The sequence below is a fragment of the Myotis lucifugus genome, unplaced genomic scaffold, assembly GCF_000147115.1.
Source record: "Myotis lucifugus unplaced genomic scaffold, Myoluc2.0 scaffold_633, whole genome shotgun sequence".
In the NCBI taxonomy this organism is placed as follows: domain Eukaryota; kingdom Metazoa; phylum Chordata; class Mammalia; order Chiroptera; family Vespertilionidae; genus Myotis; species Myotis lucifugus.
Window position 1 is genome coordinate 25315 of NW_005871681.1, and position 22930 is coordinate 48244.

At 56.2% G+C, this 22930-nt stretch overlaps 1 protein-coding gene across 1 annotated transcript in view; it reads right to left on the minus strand.

Moving 5' to 3' along the window:
* Positions 1-708: 708 nt before the first annotated feature.
* The window catches only part of CDC14A (cell division cycle 14A), a 62552-nt gene continuing 40330 nt past the window's right edge, over positions 709-22930 (minus strand). The window contains 10 exon segments of the mRNA XM_023746174.1: positions 709-1087; positions 8711-9038; positions 9704-9826; positions 11005-11055; positions 11673-11788; positions 12230-12389; positions 16489-16627; positions 20244-20355; positions 20357-20484; positions 22669-22756. Of these exon segments, the coding sequence (XP_023601942.1) occupies positions 1058-1087; positions 8711-9038; positions 9704-9826; positions 11005-11055; positions 11673-11788; positions 12230-12389; positions 16489-16627; positions 20244-20355; positions 20357-20484; positions 22669-22756 (1275 nt within the window). The 3' untranslated portion in view covers positions 709-1057.

Consider the following 22930-nt stretch of genomic DNA (forward strand, 5'->3'; position numbering starts at 1 on the left):
GGGGGGGGGGGGTCCTCCTAGGCCAGCTGCGAGCCCAGGGCCCGGGGGGGGGGGTCCTCCCAGGCCAGCTGCGTGCCCAAGGCCCCTGGGGGGAGGGTCCTCCTAAGCCAGCTGCGTGCCCAAGGCCCCTGGGGGGAGGGTCCTCCCAGGCCAGCTGCGTGCCCAGGGCTTCTCTCTGAAACGCAGAGAACTGCCTAGCAGCATCCTTTCCCACTGTTTCTCTTCCTGGGTTTGGACACCAGTGCCTGGCCACGTGCGATCACGGGCCAGCGCTGCCTTGTACCCAGAGCGGCATCCTCCTGGCTGGGGAGCCCTGAGTCCTTTCCCGGGGGAGAGCCCTCTCGGGAGCAACACCCAGCGAGTGCGGGCAGCCGAGACGCTCAGTGTCCAGAAAGCCCCGAGGGTGCAAAACCAAGCGGCTCAGCAACAAAAACAAAGGGGAAAACGCGGCCGGAGCCAGGTCCGAGGCTGAGGCTCTCGCGGGAGAGGAACCTGGGACACTCCTGACCTTGGGCCGACTTCCTCGAAAGGAGGACCTGCCGGCCACGTTCCTGGGGGAACAGTCCCTCTCCAAACGGGCCTCCCTCGGGCCTGCCCCCGCAGAGGGTGGCGGCTCATCGCACTGAACAGCGTACTGCACAAATTCAAAATACAAATGAGTTCTTTTTTGGTAGCAAAGAGCAAGAAAACCTAAGTCAAAATATAGTCTAGCTTTTCCATCATTGTAAATATTTATAAATTTATCAAAATAGGCTTTTTACGTTCACAATACATACATCATGTGACACTGTACAGGTACAAGTAATAAGAAAGGATTCCCGCGGTACATGAAAAATAACCCTTCGAAATCACCGAGCCCGCGTTAAAACGGTCTTCAGAAGTGTCGGTCACACAGCCTCAGTGCCTGTGCGTGGTCTGGGCCGGCGGCGGCCGGGTCCCCTGAAGGTCGCTTTAACCAGAGGGAGGACGGCGGAGGTATCCGTGTGCCGCAGCCGGTCCTGGCGCTGGTCCCGGTGCAGCGGTGGCGCTAAGAGCAGCGGTCCCCGACGGCAGGGCCTTAGTAATGAACATACTCAGACTGAAGGGACTGCGCGGGGAGAGACACAGAGGGAGGTTAATGCGGCGCACAGAGCCCTCAGCTCATCACACACTCCCTCCCTCCCTCCCTCCCACTGGGGTCTGCTCTACAGAAGGTCAGCGAAAGCCAGGAGGGGACAGATGAGAGACGCAAAGCACCGGCTAAGGAGCGGACGTGCAATTCCCAGCGTGACGGCATGAAAGGTTTACATGCTTAAAGGCTTGCCTAAGGGCCCCAGCTGGTGGCTCAGTGGTCCCGAACACCAAAAGGTTGCGGGTTCGATTCCCGGTCAGGGCACGCGCCTAGATTGCAGATTGGATCTCTGGTTGGGTGCAAATGGGAGGCAACTGATCTCTCTCTCTCTCTCTCTCTCTCAGAAAATCAATAAACATATCCTCGGGTGAGGATTAAAAAGCCCACTAATTGCCCTGGCCAGTTTGGCTCAGTGGATAGAGCATCAGCCTGTGAACTGAAAGGTCCTGGGTTCGATTCCGGTCAAGGACACATACCTGTGTTATGGGCTCGATCCCCTGTAGGGGGCGTGCAGGAGGCAACCGATCCATGATTCTCTCTCTCATCATTGATGTTTCTATCTCTCCCTCTCCCTTCCTCTCTAAAATCAATAAAAATATATTTTTTAAAAAGTCACTAATTTATTAGTAGTGATGACAAATTAACTATTATTTGAAAATTGGTAGGTAGGGCTCAACTTGCTTCCATGCTCTTGTGCAATAATACTGAATTTTACTCAAAAATATTAAATGACACCTGTAACTAAATTGGGGATTATTAGAACAGACTTTAAGAATATATATAATTTTGAATGCAACGCAATACATAGCGATTGAACGTTAATGCTTCTAATGCAGTAGAATGGGCAGTCACTTAAATAAATTCCTTGAGAATGGGTGAATTTAATACAAATACCTGTGGGGGGGGGGGCACAAAGCACTACAAGCTTTGAACTCTGACCTTAAGTCCCCAAAGCATTTGTGTGGAAGAGTTAGGCAGTCACAGGAAACAGTGGGAAGTTTCTAAAAATGTAAACAGGGCAAGTTCCTCCCTTATCATGTCAGATACTAACATATACAAGGAGTGTGTCGGGGTATGTGACCAGAAAGCACTGATCGGGTCATGTGACCAGAAAGCACTGATCGGGTCATGTGACCAGAAAGCACTGATCGGGTCATGTGACCAGAAAGCACTGATCGGGTCATGTGACCAGAAAGCACTGATCCGGGCATGTGACCAGAAAGCACTGATCGGGGCTGTGACCAGAAAGCATTGATCCGGGCTGTGACCAGAAAGCACTGATCGGGGCTGTGACCAGAAAGCACTGATCGGGGCTGTGACCAGAAAGCACTGATCAGGGCATGTGACCAGAAAGCACTGATCCGGGCTGTGACCAGAAAGCACTGATCGGGGCTGTGACCAGAAAGCACTGATCAGGGCATGTGACCAGAAAGCACTGATCGGGTCATGTGACCAGAAAGCACTGATCGGGGATGTGACCAGAAAGCACTGATCGGGGCTGTGACCAGAAAGCACTGATCGGGGCTGTGACCAGAAAGCACTGATCGGGGCATGTGACCAGAAAGCACTGATCGGGGATGTGACCAGAAAGCACTGATCGGGGGATGTGACCAGAAAGCACTGATCGGGGCTGTGACCAGAAAGCACTGATCGGGTCATGTGACCAGAAAGCACTGATCCGGGCATGTGACCAGAAAGCACTGATCGGGGCTGTGACCAGAAAGCACTGATCCGGGCATGTGACCAGAAAGCACTGATCGGGTCATGTGACCAGAAAGCACTGATCGGGTCATGTGACCAGAAAGCACTGATCGGGGCTGTGACCAGAAAGCACTGATGGGGAAAGTCAGCCAGGAAAAGACAGAGGGAGGAAAACAACAGCCTCACAGTCACTTTTGAGCAGAAACAGCAGTCAGAAAGCAGAAACACAAGTCAGTTTAAACATCAACCAAAGTCCCTGCCCGATTCTCCTGCTTAAACGCCGTAGAACACGGTTTGCTTGATCTGCTCACGTGCCCTTTCCTCCTCCCCCAAGAATCCTTTTCCCAGCCGGTCTGCGGCATTTGATGACGAGGTCGTATCAGTTCTGAGGCCGGTCCGTTTCGTTGACGGTACAGGGATCAGTAAAAAAAGGAATCTGTCCATTTTCCAAATAATTTACTAAAAGATTCAAACTATCTTTGTTTACCTTTCAAGTCCCAGAATTTTACATCCTAGCCACAGCCACTCACTAAGGAAGTCTCTATCAACCCCGAAAGCCAACAAGTTACGGCCCTGCGCCCTCAAAGGGCCAACACCACACCTCATACCGACGTAAAATGAAAGACCAAGGAGTCAGCATTTAATGATACAAACTGAGGGTGAGGGTAGCACTGGGCACAAGTGAAAGACTAGGCAAGGGGTGGGCAGGGACGGTTTGGTGGTTGGGGGCTGCGGGTCTCGAGGCTGCAAGTTTCAGGACGAGGGGAAGGTTAAGAGCGCCCCTAGGAAGAACGAAAAGGGCTTGGCACGTCCCCCTACAGGGTGTGGTTTATGCCAAGGCTCCAAACCAGGAGGTGCCCGAGCCTCAGGCACTGTACATACACACACCTGGACCCACGGCGAGAATGTGTATCGACATGATTTCCAATAGGGCTGAATCCAAAATCGTTCTTGGGACTATTCTAAAAAGATATTTTCTTTATAAAAACACCCAGGATTAAGCATTCTGATTAAAGTTTTCATTATGCTTGGCCAACTGTTTTTATCATTGCCATAAGAAGTAATACCTAATGCATCTTAAGTACTAAAAAAGGAGGGAAAAATAGCAATGAAAATGAAGGGAGGGAGACCTGGGGCATAAATATTATTTATATAATCAAGCACTTATTTATATAATCAAGAGATTTCAATTACTCAAATAGAATATTCGATTTCTTGTGACCAGTAAGTTCAAGAGGATTATACTGAGTTCAGACCAGATAACTTCATCATGAATATATGAAATGCATACCATAAAATTAATAACACAGCCATAGTCAACCTGGAAAATAAGCATAAAGTGACCTTAAATGTGCAGCCCCCAAAATAAATTATGTCAAAATAAAAGAAGTCTTATTCCCTGAAAGCAGTTAGATCTGACATAAAACCAAGTGTTAGGTAAGGAGAGCGAGACAATTTGTTCTCCCTGGAACCTGCTCCGAGTCTGCTGGCAGGTGTAGGCAGTGCCTTTAAGAAGTTAGCTGTTCTGGGTGCTTCTTTGTTAAACAGCCTCGTTACCTAATCATGGTAGGAAAACATCTAATGATTATAGCTATACATACGGGCCGATCTTTAGTACATAAACCTATACGATGGCCAGCAAAAGCAGAACACTTAGGTAAGGAATCGTGAAAGATTATGGTCTTTGCCAGCAAATGAATGAAACTCATCTTCATGTTCAAACGCCTTGGGCCACAGGACCCAGGGCCCGAATGCTAGTCTCCTACGGGTCCAAATCCCGGCTCAAGGTCCCCGCGTGCTTTTGCCACACTCGCCCCCCCACCACCACCACCACCACTTTCCCAAGTCCCTCCAGGAAGAAAAAGCAGTTCATCGTTACCCTTGGTTTGAGGTCTAACCACAGAGGCAGAAAAGGGCCTTAAAAAGTGTTTCTGTTTTACTGGCACCGATCATTAAAGGGGGTACAGCACACGCGTGGCAATACGTGTCTTATTTCATATTTAACTCCAGTGTTCCCGTTTTAATGAGCAAGGGGGGGGTGAACGCTGGGGAGAGGTCATCTGTAACTGCCTCTGCCCTCCCGTCTCCTCCTGGCTCTTCCGCGTCTGTGCTGCTTCTAAGGTAACCGCACACGGAACGTGTGGACTGCGCTCCCAGGAGCAGAAAGCACCCGCCTGTGCTACCCAGGACCCTCCTCCAGTGACACCGGCAGAAACTTAGCTCAATGAGGTTTTTTTGGAAACAGTGACACGAAAAGCCTGTGATAAAATGGGCCTGCAGGAGGCTTCGCATCTCTCCGCAGCATTCTCTAGCCATCCCAGGGGCCCCAAGAGCCAGCCGACCTGGGTTAACTAAAATGCGACCTAAAACATCCTCTCACCTTCCTACGTAACTTTAATAGATTCCCTCGCTCCCCCCGCCCCGGGGGATGTAATCTGCTTTTCAACAATCACAGGAGCTCAATCGTTAGTGACAGGGTGTTGACACCTGCCTTGCCTCGGCCATTCCCGAGGAAGCGATGGCCAGTGTTTTCCGTTCATCCGGACACCGAGATTACACTTGCATTTTCACATGAGGCCTCTTTTCTCTTATCCACTAAAGCCACGTGTGCAGGAAGCCGAGCCCCTCGGCTGGCTGCGTGTTAGAGCGAACGCTGGAGCCCGGGCAGCTTTTCCTGAGTGTCCGGGGAAGGACGGAGCGCTCCTAACCGCCGGCTCCCTTCGGAGATTACGACCAAGAGCTAAGGGGAGGCACCAGGACATGACCTGGGCCTGGGGGTCAGGTGAGGACAAGCTGGATGCACCCAGCTCGGTGGGGAGTCTCTCAAACAGAAGAGATGGAATATTCACGACAGAGATTCAGTCATCTCACCTGATAAAACGCTTCCCCCACCCACGCCCATCACACGCCCCCCAGTTCTCAGCGCTGGGAAACACCGCCCCTGCATGGCAGAGAGGGAACTGGATTCTCACTGTAAGTGGGTCGGTGAGCACCACTCGCCCCTCGCCCGGGCCAGCAGGAACCTCGGACCGGACCAGCTGATGAGGCCAGAGAAACAGAAACGCGCGGGCCCCGGGGAGCCCTTCCCATCATCCCGCTTCCTGCGGGGAGCGTTTAGACGGCCCAGGGCCTCGGGCCTCCATCTTTCCGGGGGCTGAGCTGCTGCTCTTAGGAGAGATGCTAATTGCAGCTTCTTCCCTACTAGACGCCCTCACAAGGCCCGTCGCGCCCGCGCCCCAGGGCTTTCTGGGTCTTTCTCCCAGGTGCCGGGAGGGGATGGCCACACAGCCTCCTGTCCTCGCCACACAGCCTCCAGTTCTCCGAGGGTTTAAGAACATCACATCCTCAGGAGCATCAGCAGAAGGGCCGGGTTCTTTAGACAAGAAACCCACACCCTCAGGACAGCTGCACTGGCCCGGCCAGCGTGGCTCAGTGGTTGAGCGTCGACCTAGGAACCAGGAGGTCACGGTTTGACTCCAGTCAGGGCACAGGCCCGGGTTGCAGGCTCCATCCCCAGCATGGAGCGTGCAGGAGGCAGCCGATCCATGGTTCTCTCTCATCACTGATGTTTCTATCTCTCTCTCCCTCTCCCTTCCTCTCTGAAATCAATAAAAATACATTTTTTAAAAAAAAAAAGAAAGAAAAGAAAAGCTGCAGTGGGCCCACAGGGAAAACCCACAGCCCCTCCCTTAGCGCCTCATAAAGCAGGGATTTCCATGTGCGCGGAGACTTCCTGCCCAAGCGCCGGCGGGCGCAGCCCCCTCTCAGGGACCGGGTTTAAGGCAGAGGGAGGAGGCAGGGCAGTGACAGCAGACCCGCTGCCTCCCGGGGGCTGGGAGAGAAACCGTACCCTGCTGGCAGCTCTCCTTAGAAATGCGTTTTCTTTACAAGAAAGTGACAACTTTAAGGGGGAGAGGAGGGAGCGAGCACGCTGCCCACACAGACTATGACTTTAAATTTAATTATTGGAAAATTACCCTATTCGGGCCAGAAAGAGAGAGGAGGAGGACGAGAAGGAAAATAAGAAAATAGCGACTGAAGCCAAGATGAGGTTATATAAGCGGGAGGGCGAGGCATCGACCGGCACCGAAGGATTCCACCGGCCACGTGGAGACCCAGAAACATGCGCTGCTTCGGGCAGCACCACGGGGCTCCGGGTACCCGCCACGACGTGGGGGCACCAGCCTCAGCCGTGACCGGGGCCAGGTGCTCACAGACCGGCTCCACGTCCCACACCCGCGCTGCCAAGGGCAGGGCCTCCCCTCGGGTCTGACAGCGGCCGCCTCCATCTGGGGGTGCAAGCGGACAGCCTCCGCTCCTGGGCAGTGTCTGACCTCGAACCCCGCTGCGCACACGGAAACACACGACCGTTCCCATCAGCCGTCGCGGCGAGGATTTAGGCTTTGCCGACACGCATGCACCCACAGCAGAGTGGGATTCGAGTCAAGGGGGGGGGGGGGGCTGGCAACTGCCCGGGCCCTGATCGCCACAGGAATCTAGAGTGATGGGCAACACGCCCCTGGGAATAAAGTCGGGGGAATATGTGCAGAAGGACATGTGGACGGAGGGGGAGAAACTTTAACAAGGCCTGAGGTAGAGGTGGGCGTGGCCGAGTTCAACCAACACACACACATATGCACGCACACGTGTGCACACTGCACACGCATGCACACTACATACATGTGCATGCATCTGCACCCATATACATGTGCGCACACATGCACGTTGCATGCACACACACACTCACACTGTATCTCCATGTTAGAAAAGTGGTTTCTGATCTGCCATCTGAGGACGTGGGTCCCACTGTCGCCCACGGGGCCACCGCTCGGCTGAGGGCACTGCACCGCACGCCCCCTCCTCGCCTGCGGAACCAGCCTCTCCCCGATAACACGAGGAAACGTGTGGAGAACGCGGGCACGAGGGCGACCCGGGGGGAATCAGTGCGGCTGCTGACGTTGGCCACGTGCCCTGACCGGTGCGGGCTCGCTCTCCTTCCTTCCCTGTCCTTGTTCCCCCAAATCAGAACTCACACCCCGCAGACCTCAGTTCCCTTTGAGACGAGCAAAATGCCCGGCTGGCGTGGCTCAATCGGTTGAGCGTCGGCCCATGCACTGGAGTCACCGGTTCGATTCCCAGTCATGGCACAGGCCCGAGGTGCAGGCTCGATCCCCAGTAGGGGGCGTGCAGGAGGCAGCCAATTGATGTTTCTCTCTCTCCCTTCCTCTCTAAAATCAATAAAAAGGTGGGTTTTTTTGCTTAAAGATTTACCCCAACAGGGATCCCCAGTCAGGAAAGGGGGCTGGTCCCTGTGGGTAAAGCGTGTTTGGGGAGCTTTCATCCAGTCTCGCGGGGAACGGCAGCTCATTCTGCCCGTCGTCCTGATATCCTGCTTCTGCCTACACCCCAGGGACCTGCCTTATGCTCACCTCCCCGGGCCACCGAGTGAATGCTGGGCCAGTGCCCTGCGGAGGGGACACGCTCAGGGACCTGAGGCTCCGTCCTGAGAAGATATTGCTCACGATTCGCCCTTTAATGCGGCGGCGGAGGTCCTGGCGGCCGCCGCCCACCCAGCACCCTGTCTGCCATGGGAACCACTCCAGCTTGGAGCAGGCTGGCAGGCTACCACGCAGGGAGGAGAGAGAGGAGGGAGGAGGAGCCCGGTGGAAGCTGGGCGTTTACTTGACAGGGAGGGGAGCCAGCGGGTGGACGGGATGCGCCCACAGTCCCGGCATAGAGGGGCGCTCAGAAGGCCTCCTTGGTGCTGTTGAATTTCTTTGGGGGCAGCCGGGGTGAGGGGGGCGAGGATGGCGAGGATGGCGAGGATGGCGAGGATGGCGATGCCCCGAAGCTGCGATCGGGGGTCTGCGGGCCGAGCGGCGGTGTCTGTGTACTTACGGGGATGGACCGGCTCAGGAACCGGGCCGAGGAGGAGGACAGGCCGGTGTAGGAGGCCCGGGGGCTGGGGGCGGTGGGGCCGGGGCCCAGCTCCTCCGTCTTGGTGCTGGGGGGGCCCCGCTGGCTGCTCGGGGGGCTGCGGCTGTACTGGTTGTTGTTGAGCTCGGGGTAGTTTCTGGACGACGCCTGGGAGCTGCCGTTGAGGAGGTTGGCGAAGGGGCTGGCGGCAAAGCCCACCTTGCAGGGCGAGGTCTTCCTGCTGTCAGGGTCCTCCGTGGCCGCGCTCAGGTTCCCCAGAGAGCTGGCCAGCCGGGAGTTTACGGAGAAGCTGGAGGGACACAGGAACACGACAGCCATGCTACCGCCGCTCGAGTCCAGACACAGCACGGCACTGGGGGTGCCCGGCCGAGGACAGTGCCGGGCCACAGGGGGCAGATCGTGGTGCTATTGGACCAGAAATCGGGGTGCTGTTGGTCCTGAGATCGGGGTGCTATTGGATCTGTGATCGGGGTGCTATTGGACCTGCAATCGGGGTGCTGTAGGATGCGAGATCAGGGTGCTATTGGAAGCGAGATCAGGTGCTATAGGACGTGCGATCAGGGTGCTATTGGACGCGAGATCAGGGTGCTGTTGGACTTGCAATCGGGGTGCTGTTTGTCCTGAGGCAGGAAGTAAGTGAACTCTAAGCAAAGAGTGAGAAGCGCAAGCTTTAACTCATAGGTATTTGATCACACGGCTCCATGAACCGTCCCGGCCGCCTCGGGAGGAATGACCATGGGCTGTACCTTAGCGCATACAACTCAGCTCCGTTTTCAAATCAGGCGACTACAGCAAGGGTGCCGCCCGCCATCCCTCCGCAGCCTCGTCCCCACAACGCAGGAGGGGACAGGGCCCGGAGGGCACAGAGCCTTTGTGGCTGCTCTCCCCTCCCCCCAAGGGCAGCCGAACTCCCTGCTGCTGACTGGACCCCAGCCCTCAGAGGGGGAGAGTTACCTTCTCCCACTGGCGCCCGAGGCCAAGCTGCCCCTGGAGATCCGCTTGGCCGTGGCGGACGGGGACGAAGCCACTTTGCAGATCTTCAGAGCAGACGCAGATCCTTGTGAGGAAGAAGCCAGTCTGTGGGGAGAAAACAGAGCCAAGTGTCACGGGAAAGCTGTGCCACGTGGACACTCAGCCATCGGCGAGGGCGAGGCAAACGTCCGGGGCAGCCGCCGCCCAGACAGCGGGTCTGCCGGGCGCTCTCCGGGAGCCTCGGCGCCCAGCCCCCTTTGCAAGTGGCCGTGCCCGGGTCCAACCCGGGACCCCACGCCCTGCTCTTCACCTCCCGCCATCCTGGGTCCCCTCCCTCCTGGGGTCCTCTCCTCCCACCAGCCCCTGGTCGGGGGCGAGGCCACGGCTGTGCCTTATCCCAACTGCCAGTCGCATCTTTGCATCCGACCCCCTGAGAGTCCACGGCTGCACAGCCTCCGGCAGCACCTGCACCCTCTCATCCTGTGGCTTCTCGGTGGAACCGCCTCCTCTTTCCTCGGGGCCCAGCGCTCCCCAGCGCCTCCCGGTTCGGGTCAAACCTCTCTCCTGCCCCGCCAAGCCCCGCACTGGGTCCTGGAACCCCCATGGCCTGACACGACCAGAGAGCACTCAGGGGACTTTTCCCCAAGAAAAACACTAACGTGTCCTCTCCGCGTGGAGGGTAGAGGAGGGAAAACAACGAGAGAATAGAGGAGGGCAACAAACGTGCAAAACGAGGAAGCAGGAATAGCAGGAACGGTGTCCATTCACCGCAAAACCGAGCACCAGCTCCAAAGGGCTGTGGCAGCCAATGGCCTTTATCAGAGACACCCCTCCCACCACCACCACCCGGTGCAGTAAGCACCGGTCACTGTCACAGCCACCAGCCCCGGGGCCGCTCAGGAATGGAACCCCTTCTCCTGGGGAGCGTGGAACACAACCCCATCGTCACAGAGAGGAAGGGGCCGAAGCAGTGAAACGCGGGGCGCAGCTCCTTTTCACCAGTTTGCAGGGGTGGGGAACGTCCGGCCCGCGGGCCGTAAAAGGCCGAGAAATCATTTGGTCTGGCCCTGCCCAGGCATTGGGGTGAGTGAATTAAATGTTGGGCCAACCATGGCAGGCTGGTTTTTAAGCTGATGCTTTTGTGTGGCCCTCAAGTGACGTTATAAATGTCCAATGGCCCGGACAGGGCAAAGGCTCCCCCCCTCCACCCCGGCTCAGGCCCGGGTGTCGTCAAAGGCGGCGTCATGTGGGAGCTCCTAGCCACGGGGCTCCGGTCACCGTACCTGAAAGGCTGGCACACCACTGCCCTCGGGTGCCCTTTCGTATCGTCCAACCTACAAAAAGCAGAGACAGGCGCTCAGGGTCCCCGCGCGCCCCTCCAAGCCGAGACCCAGGTGCACGCGTGAGGGAGCCCCTTGGGGACGGGCATCTGTTCCTTCATTGACAAAACAAACCCCAGAGCCAGCAGGAAGTGACTGCAGTCTTTTTGTTTCATCTTGAATTCCATTTAGAGCAAATTGCTTTCTTTGTTTGCTTTTGTTAATCCTCACCCATAGATATTTTTCAATTGAATTTAGATAGGGAGGGAGGGAGGGAGGGAGCGAGGGGAGGAGGGAGGGAGGGAGGGAAACATCAATGTGAGAGCAACACATTGATTGGTTGCCTCCCGCGTGTGCCTAGCCGGGGATGGATCCTGCAACCCAGGTGCATGCCCTTGCCTGGGAACCGAACCCAAGGCCCATTCAGTGCCCGGGCCGATGCTCTAACCACTGAAACACACTGGCCAGGGTGCAGCTGATCCATGATTCTCTCTCATCACAGATGTTTCTATCTCTCTCTCTCCCTTCTTCTCTGAAATCAATACAAATAGATTTTAAAAAAGGAGAGAGAGGGTTAAATATTCTGTCCACACGTGGAACACACATGAATGTCGAAGTTTCAAATGCTCTACCTGAACGCGCAGGGCGGCGAGGAGCGAGGCTGGCGCTGGCTCTTTAAGGCACGTAGTTTGTCTCCCTGGGTTATGCTGTTTTTCATTTCCACATCCTCATCCTCTTCTAAGTTGTTCTGGGGGGGAAAGTGCATGTTCCCCAGAAAGGTCATGGTGAACGATCGGCTGTATGAGGGTTTCTTACTAGATGGCAGGCTCTCTGTGTGTGGGTATATTTCATATGGATCATCTTCATCGCTTTAATGCACTCTGAACTCAGCACTGCTCGCATGTACATTACAGAATGTGGAGTACAGCATAGGGAATACAGTCAATCATAGAGGATGCAGGGTAGAATTGCATACCCCAAACCTATGCAATTTTATTAACCAAAGTCACCCCATCTGACAGCCTCCCTGCGCCCTGTGCGTGGTCACCCCGTCTTGCTTTGGGGGAAGGGGGCTCCACGCCTAAAATTCTGGTCCTCTCAGCCTCAGAGAAGAAACACGTTCCGCCCTGTGAGTCCACGTGCAGGACGGGAGTCCTGGGGGAACACCGACGCCTCCGGGGGGGCTCACCTCTCCAAATCGCTCCACGTTCTGTATTTTGGATAAGTTTCCACCAATAGACATGTCATCCAAGTTCGAAAGAATTTTATTAATACTTTCTTCGCTGGACGGTCTATTTTTCAATTTGGATCGAAAAAGGTCTCCTTGGACCCATAACGATGCTTGTTTTCTGTAGAAAGGAGAGAAAAGCAAAATGCCCTTTACAACAAAGACTGTCATCTCAGGAGCATGATGTCTTGTCAACAGAAGGATGAGCAGATAAACATTTTCAAAGCAGAACAGAGCGATTACGGAGTCTTAGGACAAGGAAAATAAAGTCCCTTTCTGAAGCCACAGCAAGTTAAATTCTATATAAAACACAAATGACCATCTTCTGCTACAGGTCCCGATCGCCACACAGGGGTTGACTGCTAAGGTCCTCAGATGCTCAGAACAAATTCCATCGCAGAAGACTGGGAACCCCTTTGTTGTTTTTAAAAATATGTATTTTGTTGATTTCAGAGAGGAAGGGAGAGGGAGAGAGAGAGAAACATCCATGATGAGAGAGAATCATGCATCGGCTGCCTCCTGCGCACCCCACACTGGGGATTGAGCCACAACCCGGGCATGTGCCCTGACCGGGAATCAAACCTTGACCTCCTGGGTCACAGGTCGACACTCAACCACTGAAGCCACCACGGCCGGACTAAAATCTGCTCTTTGAATCCCCCCCCCAAAGAAAGGCAGGTCCGTGCCTTGTCTCTGGCTTTGGATTGCGAGCACGCGGTTCACTGTGCGGCTGCTTCTGTTTGGAGCTGACCTCCCTCCCTCCGCACTTCCTGAGCCCGAGTCCTGCCCCACAGCATCCCCGCGACCTTCATCACCCTCCAGTCCGGACACGCCCTCCCAGTGCCACCCTCCCTTCCCCGTGTCCACCCAAAGCCACAGTGGTCATGTCGCCTGGACACCCACCCCCTTTGTGCCCCACCCAGGCCTGCTGCGCTGCGACCTGCGGCCAGGCCTCCCCACACGGCTCCCAGCACCACCCCAGGGCGGCCGTGGGTCCAGGGGACGCTCCTCTCACTTGGCATCAGACTGGGGAGACCGAAGGAGGCGCTAAGCAAGGAGAACTGCTCCTACTTCGTACTGACGGATGTTCCATTGGAAGATGTTTAGGAAGATCGGAAGATGTTTAGGAAGAGTGTAGGAGGGTGTGGGAGAAGGTCCTGCTTCTGCAACACCAAGAAAATGTAGCTAGAAAGGAAAGAAGTGATTTGGGACGTTCGCCAACGAGTCAACTACCTGAATCTAGTTGAATTTAGGGGTGGAACCCCTCCATCCTCGCCCTCAGCCACTGCTATCAAACCAAAATACAAACTTCACAACGAACCCTAACGCATCATTATTTCACCTCTAACCCCTTTCACACAGGAAACAAAACAAAAACCATTCCATGTCCCACAGTAACTGGCATGAGATTTTCAGGATCAATTCCTGATGCCACCATTGCCGAAACTTCTTCTAATACACCTTATTCTTCAGACTGAACCCAGGTCCTTGCTTAGCCAATGGCTTCAATGCCAATGGGGTGTCGAGTGAATCAAACGATGGAATAGTGAATATCGAAAAGCAATTCCCAGGTTTGTAGTAGCTGTTCCTGCAAAAAGGTGACTGTCACGCACAGTTCCCATTCACACCCATGCCGTGTGCTTGTGGCTCCAATAAACCAACCACAAGATTGTCAAGCATTATTTTCCTTTGCTTCTAATATTTCAGATCCTAATTGTTGCTATTTTAGGAATAGCAAGTTCCGAAATCTCTTACTAGATTATTTTAAAAAACGGAACCCACTTTCCTTGACCCAGTGCCTGTATCTAACACACCCACATCCTAAAGGCCCACAGGAGGAGTCAGTCATGATAAAACCCAGCTCTATCATTAGACATGTCCAGGCATTTTTCCATCTCGTGAACAGGCGTTCTTCATCTTGTGTTTGGTCATTTCCTGAAATAAAAAGCACTGGTTGACCTATTAACTGCCGATGTCACTCAGTTCTATGGTGACATTTACCAGATGCTGTGAGCACCACAGGGAGCGAGACAGCCAGTGCCGAGACCAGTGAGTTCAGGCCTCGTCCACCCTGTGAGTGGGACCACCGCCTCACCCGGGCGCTTGTGAGAAACTCAGGATCACAGATCCCACCCGACCTGCTGGCTCAGAAACATCCCCATGGTCCGCAGGCGCCTGAACCTAGAGGAGGTCTGCAGGCCCACCGCTGCGTTCGCCGGCTGGCAAATACCCGATGGACTGGATGTTGAGGAAAGAGGAAGAATCCCCGAAACCTTGATCACCCTCCAGTCCGGACAGAATGGGGGCCCGGCTGGTGTGGCTCAGGGGTTGAGCGTCAACCTACGAACCAGGAGGTCACGGTTCCATTCCCGGTCGGGGCACAGGCCCGGGTTGCAGGCTCGATCCCCTGTGTGGGGCGTGCAGGAGGCAGCCGATCGATGATTCTCTCTCATCATGGATGTTTCTCTCTCTATCTCCCTCTCCCTTCCTCTCTGAAATCAATAAAAATATTCTTTTAAAAAGATACAGAAATGAACGCCCGGGCGTGTGTGGTGTGAGGACGGCAGGCGTGAGGAGCAGCGTCCTGAGGTCCCGGGGCTGGAGTACCCTCCCCACAGGGCTCTGTGGTTCACGTGGAGGAGCACCATCCGCCCCTCGTTCAAGGTCTGACAGATGAAAACCCATCAGGAGACATTTCACCCTCATTTCTTCCCCGAGGAGTGTGTTACTTATTCATGCGTCTGCGTCATCACTGACGCCACTCTCTTCATCTCTCATGTCTTTTGTCCGTCCTCACAGCCTGAGACTGATGTCCTGCAACGGCCCAGGGCCCATCGTCTAGCCCGGGGCCAAGTCCCTGCCCCCTCCTGGGGGACAGTCAGGGGGCTTCTTAGCCTCCCCGACTCCAGCTCCCACACCTGCTGGTGGGAAGCCACCGGACACGTCGCTGCGGCCCAGTCTCCTTGAGTAACATGAGGTCGCAGTGCCCCTCTCTGAACCCCCCAAGGTAGAAATCTGATGAACGCGACTCATCCCGAACAGCCACGCCCACAAGAGGCCTGGGGTCGCACTGCCCATCCTCCCTGACCCGCCACAGGTGACGACACCTCCACGGGTGCCTAGGCGTCCTGCCTACACGAAGCTGCCGGAACCAATTCCCACGAACTTGGCAGCCCAGGAGAACACGGCACTTCTGCACGGTTCTGGGGTTGGGAGGCCAACGGCAGCTCCAAAGCAAATTCCCAGTCCAAACAGAACGCAATGCGTGACTAGAAGACTGACCATACCCAGGATCTGCACGTCTGTGCAGAAGCCCGAGCTCCCACACCTGCCACTGGGCACACGGGTGGGCGTGCCTGCCTGGGACCCCCTGGGGGGACACCTGCTGCGCCTCACTGTCCCTCTCAGGGGCGGGGAGCCAACAGGCCGCTGGGCCGACGGACAGGCGGACAGCCAACAGGCCTCTGGGCCAACGGACAGGGGGACAGCCAACAGGCCGCTGGGCCGATGGACAGGCGGACAGCCAGGCCTCTCGGTGCACGGACACACTCACCCACCGAGCCCCAGCGGCCAGGGCTCCTCATCCCGTTAATGAGCGAATGGCTGGTGATTTCTAAAATGTTAAGGGGAAACCGGGAAGGGTTGTGGCCTACAGGTTAAGTCTCTCCCCCTTGGGGACCGGGAAGGAGGGAGGGGTTATAAGGATTCCTCTGGGTCCGGGCAGGCGGGTATTCCTCTGGGCCCGGGCAGGCGGGACCAGCCGCTCTCCCTCCTGCCCGGCAGCCCCTCAGATGCAGCCACACGCAGCTGCCTCCTTGTCCGGGAGCGGCAACCTCGCCACCGTCACCCACAGACTCAGCTGCGTTTTGTTTGGTTTGTGTGTGTTTTCCGTTCTGCTTATAGACATGCAAACAACAGAAAAGAAGGGAATGACATGCCAGGTGGGAAGACGTAAGAAAATCACACCGAGGCCAGATCACACCCAGGAAACGACAGGGAACCGGCAGGCGCAGGTGGCTCTGCGCCTCCTGCTCGCCTGCCCGGCCCGGAGACCACAGGAGCCGTGAGGAGGCCGGAGCCGTCCCCTCTCCAGGCTCCTGGGGCGCGGCCTTCCCTCCTGATGCAGCCGTCCATCACCCCGGCTGCCACGGTCCGGGGGAAACGGAGGCAGGGCGACCAGGGACCCGGATGTACCCCGCCCGCGGGGACGACAGACTTACTCTTCCAGGAAGTGCTGCTGGGGCCCGATGATGGAGCCGGGCCGGCATATCCGGATCCAGGAGATGACCTCGGCGTGCGTGAACCTGTAGTGCTTCATGACGTAGCAGGCGATCAGCGTCCCCGTCCTGCCCAGGCCGGCTGCAAGAGAGGGACGAGCCGGGGATGCAAACCCGCCCGCACCTGCCCGGGCACTGCCTGTTGAAAACGCTACTGACCCCGTTTCATCAGACGAGGGGCGTGGGGGGGCGGGGGGCGGCCTGTTGGCACCTGAAGCAGGGCCACCTCCTGACCCCAAGGACCTGACCCGGCACCAATGCGCTCGAAAAGAGTGACGTTAACTGCGGCCTCCGTGGGCTCTTCTTTAGACGTAGGAGTTAGGAGACATTTGTCCTGGTCTCTGCGGAGGTCTGACAAGGCCACAGATCATGTTGACAGAACACAGCCCAGTGGCCTGGAGCAGGACCAGGGCCCAGTCGGCGTCCAGAGCCCCTCCGCTGGCCTCTGCGGGGACACCAGTGCCCCCACACCCTCTCCCTGGGCCGGGGAGGGGGCGGCTCCTCGCCACACCCACCCACAACCAAAAAGAAAAGGTGCAGAAAGTGTTCAGATCCCTCTGAAACGTAAGCTGCTTCCCGCTTTCAAAAAGCCTGTAATTTAATCTATAAAAAGCACGTACTTGCGCTCTCACCAGGATCGCACAGGAGAGGAGCGTTCCGCTAGGTTCTAGAAGAGCCTGAACGGTCTGTGAAGCGGGCCTATCGAGAGGGCTCCCGGTGCCGCGGGGCGAGAAGCTGGACGGGGTCTATTTACCGACTGCCCGCCGCCCGCCTTACAGGGCCAGGCGGTTCCTGAAATCCCTACAGAACAAGCATGTCAACTCACAGCCCGAGGACCGCATGCCTTGTTTATTTGGCCCGTGTTAGCCTTTGAGTTTGACATACTTGCTGCAGAACCTCAGCAATGCCAGGTCAGAACTGCACAGTGCGGCCATGTTCCAAACGACTGTGCTAGAAAACTTCACGAGTCCCCAGCCCTCTCTTCACTCAACCAGAAGGTGAACAGGAGACACTGAACGGTCATAGCAGGTCACACCTTCCCAGCAAACTCGGTTCTGGTTTGTCCACTGGGGGTGAGGGGGGACCTTTTCCTGCCAAGGGCATCTGGACATTTATAACGTCATTCGAGGGCCACACAACGTTATCCACTTAAACATCCGCCTGCTCTACTTGGTCAAACAGGTAACACCCCTGATGCCTTGGCAGGGCCAGGCCCAATGATTTTGAGGGTCTTACACGGCCCGCGGGCCGGACGTTCCCCACCCCCGCTCTGCACAGCACTTTGCGGGAGGCGCGTGGCACAGCCGTTCTCTCTCCGCAGCCACCGAAGTTCGTGGGACACGGAAGACTATTCTCGCTGCCTCCTCCTCGCAGTTCAGTTAAAATGCTCGAGGCGGCTGAATTCCCAGAAAATTAAGCTGACTTAATTAGGGCGGATGTCAAAATAATTAACGGGCCTCCAGCAGATACCGATGCTATGAAAGCGGTGGAGCGGTAATTACTCCGAAGGTGTGATCCCTGTAAAAGGCTCCCACGTGTGTGTACAAGTGGAAGCGAATGAAACACTCAGCCAGATGTCACCACCTGGGAGCGGACTGCCCACACGGAACTGACCCCGGGCTTCCGGTCGGGCTGGCGCCTCCCACGCCGATATCACAGCCGAGTTACTGAGCGACCACCCTGAGCCGCACAGACTCGCTGCAGAGGCCTCTGTGTAACAAGGCGCACGTCCAGGCTGCAATGCACTCACTGTACCAAAGCTGCAACAGATTATTCTGATGCAAAAACCCACAAAACCAAGCTAGACATCAGGCCAAATCCATCCCCGGAAAGACAAAAGTAGTTTGAAAGACAGCCTGCGAGCGTTTCCTGTTCCCAGGAGCTCCCAGCTTCCGCGGATACGTGAAGTATGTGGAGTGCGGGCTTTTTCGTGGGCCTGGGCAATTCTTTCATTTATTTTTACTTGTTTTATTTGAGAGAGAGAAAGAGAGAGAGAGACATCGATTTGCTGTTCCACTTAATGATGTATTCGTTTGTGGGTTCTTGAATGTGCCCTAACCCAGATCAAACCCGCAACCTTGGCCGATCAGGATGGCGCACAAACCGCTGAGCTGCCTGGCCAGGGCGTGCCTGGGCAATCCTGACCAAAATGCGAGGGCGAGGCAGTTAGGCTGCGAATGGGCCACACCCGCTCACGCCCCCCCCACCCCCGCCGCCAACGTGACCTGATGGGAAGGGAGAGCAGCAATCCGCCAGGAGTGAAGGGAAGATCCCCCTAAGAGGCAGGGAGGCCTGCCCTCAGCCCCATCCTGCAGGACACGGGAGGGAGGGGCCTGTCGGGGGGACTGGCCTGACACGGGAGCCCCATCTAAATGGGGGCCGCGTGCCGCTCACCCCCCTCCCGGGTCCCTGCAGAGGCAGCCTCCGTCGCTCTCACATGTTCAGCAAAGTACCTCCACCTACTCACGTCTTAAACATAGCAGCAGGCCCGATGGCGTTTCCATCACTGTCAGAGCCCGAGCAGCTCCGGAGCACGTCAGCTCCAGCAGCGCCAGGCGCCCGAAAAGAACAGCGCAGCCCCCACATGCACCAGACCCTGAGCACCCAGCTCCACAGGTGCGGGAGCAGCGCCCCCCAGTGGCGCTCGGAGACGCTGCACGTGGGGAGCCGGGGCCCAGCCCAGGGAGGCCAGAGCACTTCCTCTCCGCGGGGACATCACAGACCCGGCCTCCGGGCTCCGAGCTCCGAGCGTGTCTTCTCTCCTGTTTGCCGAGCAGCGGACACGGGCTGCAGGGAACGTACAGCACGTATGTTCCGTGCATATTTGAGACACATTAAAAAAGTCCTCGTCGTTTATCTAAAACTGAACTTGCACTGGGCGGCCTGCACTGCTCTGTGCTAAACCCTACAACCCAGAGGACCCTGCCCCAGCATGCGCCCCCCTCCGAGACCAGAGAGTCCTTTACACAACCAAGTCCTGCCGTTCACTCAGAGACAAGCCAACAGCCGGTGACTCCCGTGGGCTGCCGTCCCCTGACTTGGGGCTGGGAAGACACGCGCCTCCATGATGCAGAGGCCGTGGGGAAAGGCAGGAGCAGAGGGGGCAGGCCCAACAGCTGGGACAAGAGATGGAGCATCAGCCCAGGGGGTGGGGAGGGAGGAAAGGGGTGGCCGGTTCCAGGAGGGAGAGAGGGACCAACCAGCCCTCACCTCCTGACAGGTGTGCCGGCACCTGCCCGGCCGCGTGGCTCAGCAGCTGAGCCTCCACCACGAAAGGAGAGGTTGCGGGTTCCATTCCCGGTCAGGGCACATGCCCAGGTCACAGGCTCGATCCCCAGTGGGGGGCACGCAGGAGGCAGCCGACCAATGACGCTCCTCTCTCATCAATGTTTCCATCTCTCTCTCCTTCTCCCTTTCTCTCTCTCTCTCAAATTCAATACAAACATATTTTTTAAAAAAGTCTTCAAAAATTAGAATAAAAGTGCCCTGCCAGCCTACAGATGCTGCCCCGGCCCCGCACGGAGGCGCCTGGGAAGCGCGGGGACCGGGGAGGCCACACCGCCATCAGCACCCACATCCAAGCCACCCTTTCCTGGGAAGGGGCTGTGCCAACAGGCCGCGTCCCCTTTTCTCAGACACAGTGGCTCTGGGGCCTGGTGTGCGGCTTCGGGCCCGGCCGCGCGGAGGCGGGCGCGCACCTTTGCAGTGGACGGCGATGGCCCCCCTCCGTGTTCTCGCAGATGTTCCAGGAACCTGCTGCACGATGTTGTCGCAGGGCGTGCTGCCGTGGATGAAGGAAGGAGGTCGGTATGGCTCGAAAGCCCGCGTCCGTGAAAGCGCCTGGTCCTCGGTGACTCTTTTTGTTTAGCTTCACGATGGTCTCACGTTGTGCTTTTTGAAGTAAAGAGAAGTAAGCTTCGGGGGCGTGGAGGGGGTAACCCTGGGGGAGAGGGGGCTGTCAGCACAGCGGGGGACCCCTGGGGGTCCCCCCATTTCTCTCCCTGGGATCCTGGTGGTTTCCTAAGCCTCGTTCCCCCGCCTTCCCCGGGGGCTGGGACTCCCAGCATCACTCCGACCAGTGCCTCTGGGGCTTCATTTGCCAGAGTTGGTTCTTCCGCCTGCCCCTCCCCCCAGCCGAGCCGAGGGGTCCACTGAGCCGAGGTCACCCCACGGAGGCAGGCAGAGCTGAGAGGCAGGCCTGACTGACCCACAGCCCAGATACACAATTTCTACTTTTGAGCAAAGAGGTGAGAGAGCGTATTTGCCATCTCCCATGTGGAGAAGTGACGCACACAGGCACCAGAGGACAACTGCCTTCCCACGCGGGAAAGTCACACCTGTGTTCCTCGTCGGTTTATTGGCCCAGATCATCGTTCTTTTGAGAAAAGGGCACGGACGTCACCAGCTATGGCAACAGGACGCTGACGTAACGACAGGAATGAGGATAATCGTAGCCGCCGTGCACTGAGCACTGGCTATGGACCAGGCGCTACGCCAAGTGCTTCACTGAACCTTGCAATTAGCCAGCTGCTGGGGCCCTGCCCACAGCGGGCAGGAGAGATGGCAGCGGCTGCGCCCTGGAGTCAGGCTCCGGGCTGCGCTGGGGCTGATTTCGGGCCAGAACCAACCTGAGGCTAATTGTTGGGCCTCCACTTCCTAGAGTTGGTGAGCAGGTTTCTTAAAGACCACAAGTGTTTCAGTGAGCTATACCCAAAGCCAGTGGCAATATCCTATGGCTGGGAACAGCTGTTTGGGGGGCCATCAATGCTCTCACAGCTGTTTGGGGTGCTGTCGATGCTCTCACAGCTGTTTGGGGTGCCATCAATGCTCTCACAGCTGTTTGAGGGCCATCAATGCTCTGACAGCTGTTTGGGGTGCTGTCAATGCTCTCACAGTGTTTGGGGTGCCATCAATGCTCTGACAGCTGTTTGGGGTGCCATCAATGCTCTGACAGCTGTTTGGGGGGCCACCAATGCTCTCCGGGACTGATGGTACCGCCATGCACGGCTGCCCTTCTCCGTCCGGCCGCTAGGTGGTGCCCTGGCATCAGTGAAGCACAGGCAGGACCCTGGAGCTACCAAACCAGAACTTGCGGGCGGAGAGAGATTTAAACAGTCATCTCTTCCCTCATCGGAAGTCAGGAAACCAAAGAACAGCAGAGTCGAATGACTAGGCCCCCCAGTCATTATTAAAAGTAAAAAACTGCAAAATGGGCCAATAAAGTAAATAAAATAGTAGGCTCATCCGTGATAAACATGGAATCTGAATATCTGCTCCCTAATAAGCACCTATCGTGTGCAGAGCACTGGATACAGTATCTCTAATCCTCACTGCGCGCCTGCAATGCGCGTTGTCCCCCCTTTGACAGAGGGGGAACCCCGCTCAGAGAGGTGCAGGAGCTCACACGGTGCGAGGGGTGCAGCCGGCTCCCACCTGCCCGGCTCCCCACCTGCTCTCTCCTTAAAGGGGCTGACCTTCAGAGAGTGGGACTCCCCGCCTCCGCGCTCGCGCTCTCTCTCTCTCTCTCTCTCTCTCTCTCTCTCTCTCTCTCTCTGCTTTTGTTCTTCCTTTTTTTAAACATAAATGAGAAAAACATTATCCCCGGAGGGTTCTGGGTGGTTTGGTGTTTTGTTTTAGAAAATTTGAAATCCAAACTATGCTGCGGTCTACCGCTAAATTATGCATTTATCAATTCCAACTTGTTTAACCAAAACACAGTTGGCTCTCGCGTCCCCACAAAGTGGCCCCAACGTGCTCTCTGTGGCCCTGAGACTCTGCGTCCAGCACCCACCACCCAGCACCGGAGCCCCTGAGGGGACCACCCAGCACCGGAGCCCCTGAGGGGAGCAGGCGTCTCTCAGGGGTGACAGCCTGTTTCTCGGGGTCTCCTCTGACACCTGGTGACCACCGGCTAGTCTTACAGCAGCGGCCACGCCTCCACCCCTAAAGGGTGGCATCGAGCACACGAGTTACTACGATTCCGTTTCCAAATTACGAAATTCTCTGGAGTTTCCAAATTACGAAATTCTCTGGAGAATATCACCGAAAGGAAGGAGTATTGGAGGAAATGAAGGAATTAAAGACGGTCTGAAGCACATTGTTGGGTGGTAAAGAAAAACCTACCGTTTTCAATTTTGCTTTTTGGATGTGGTCCACTAAATGCTAAGAATTTTCCCGGAACGATCCAGTTGAAGTCACCATTTTCAACTCGCTGGAGAATTTTGTGAGGGAAAAAAAAGAAAAGAAAATATGTTATAATTCTTACACCACTTAGGAAACCCTTACAGAGAAAGTCGCTTTCATGCTACTGGTTCTAGACTCACTGGACATATGTAAAGACAAAGTAACAGTTTAAAATAAAAACATGCATCGATTCGCAAAATGG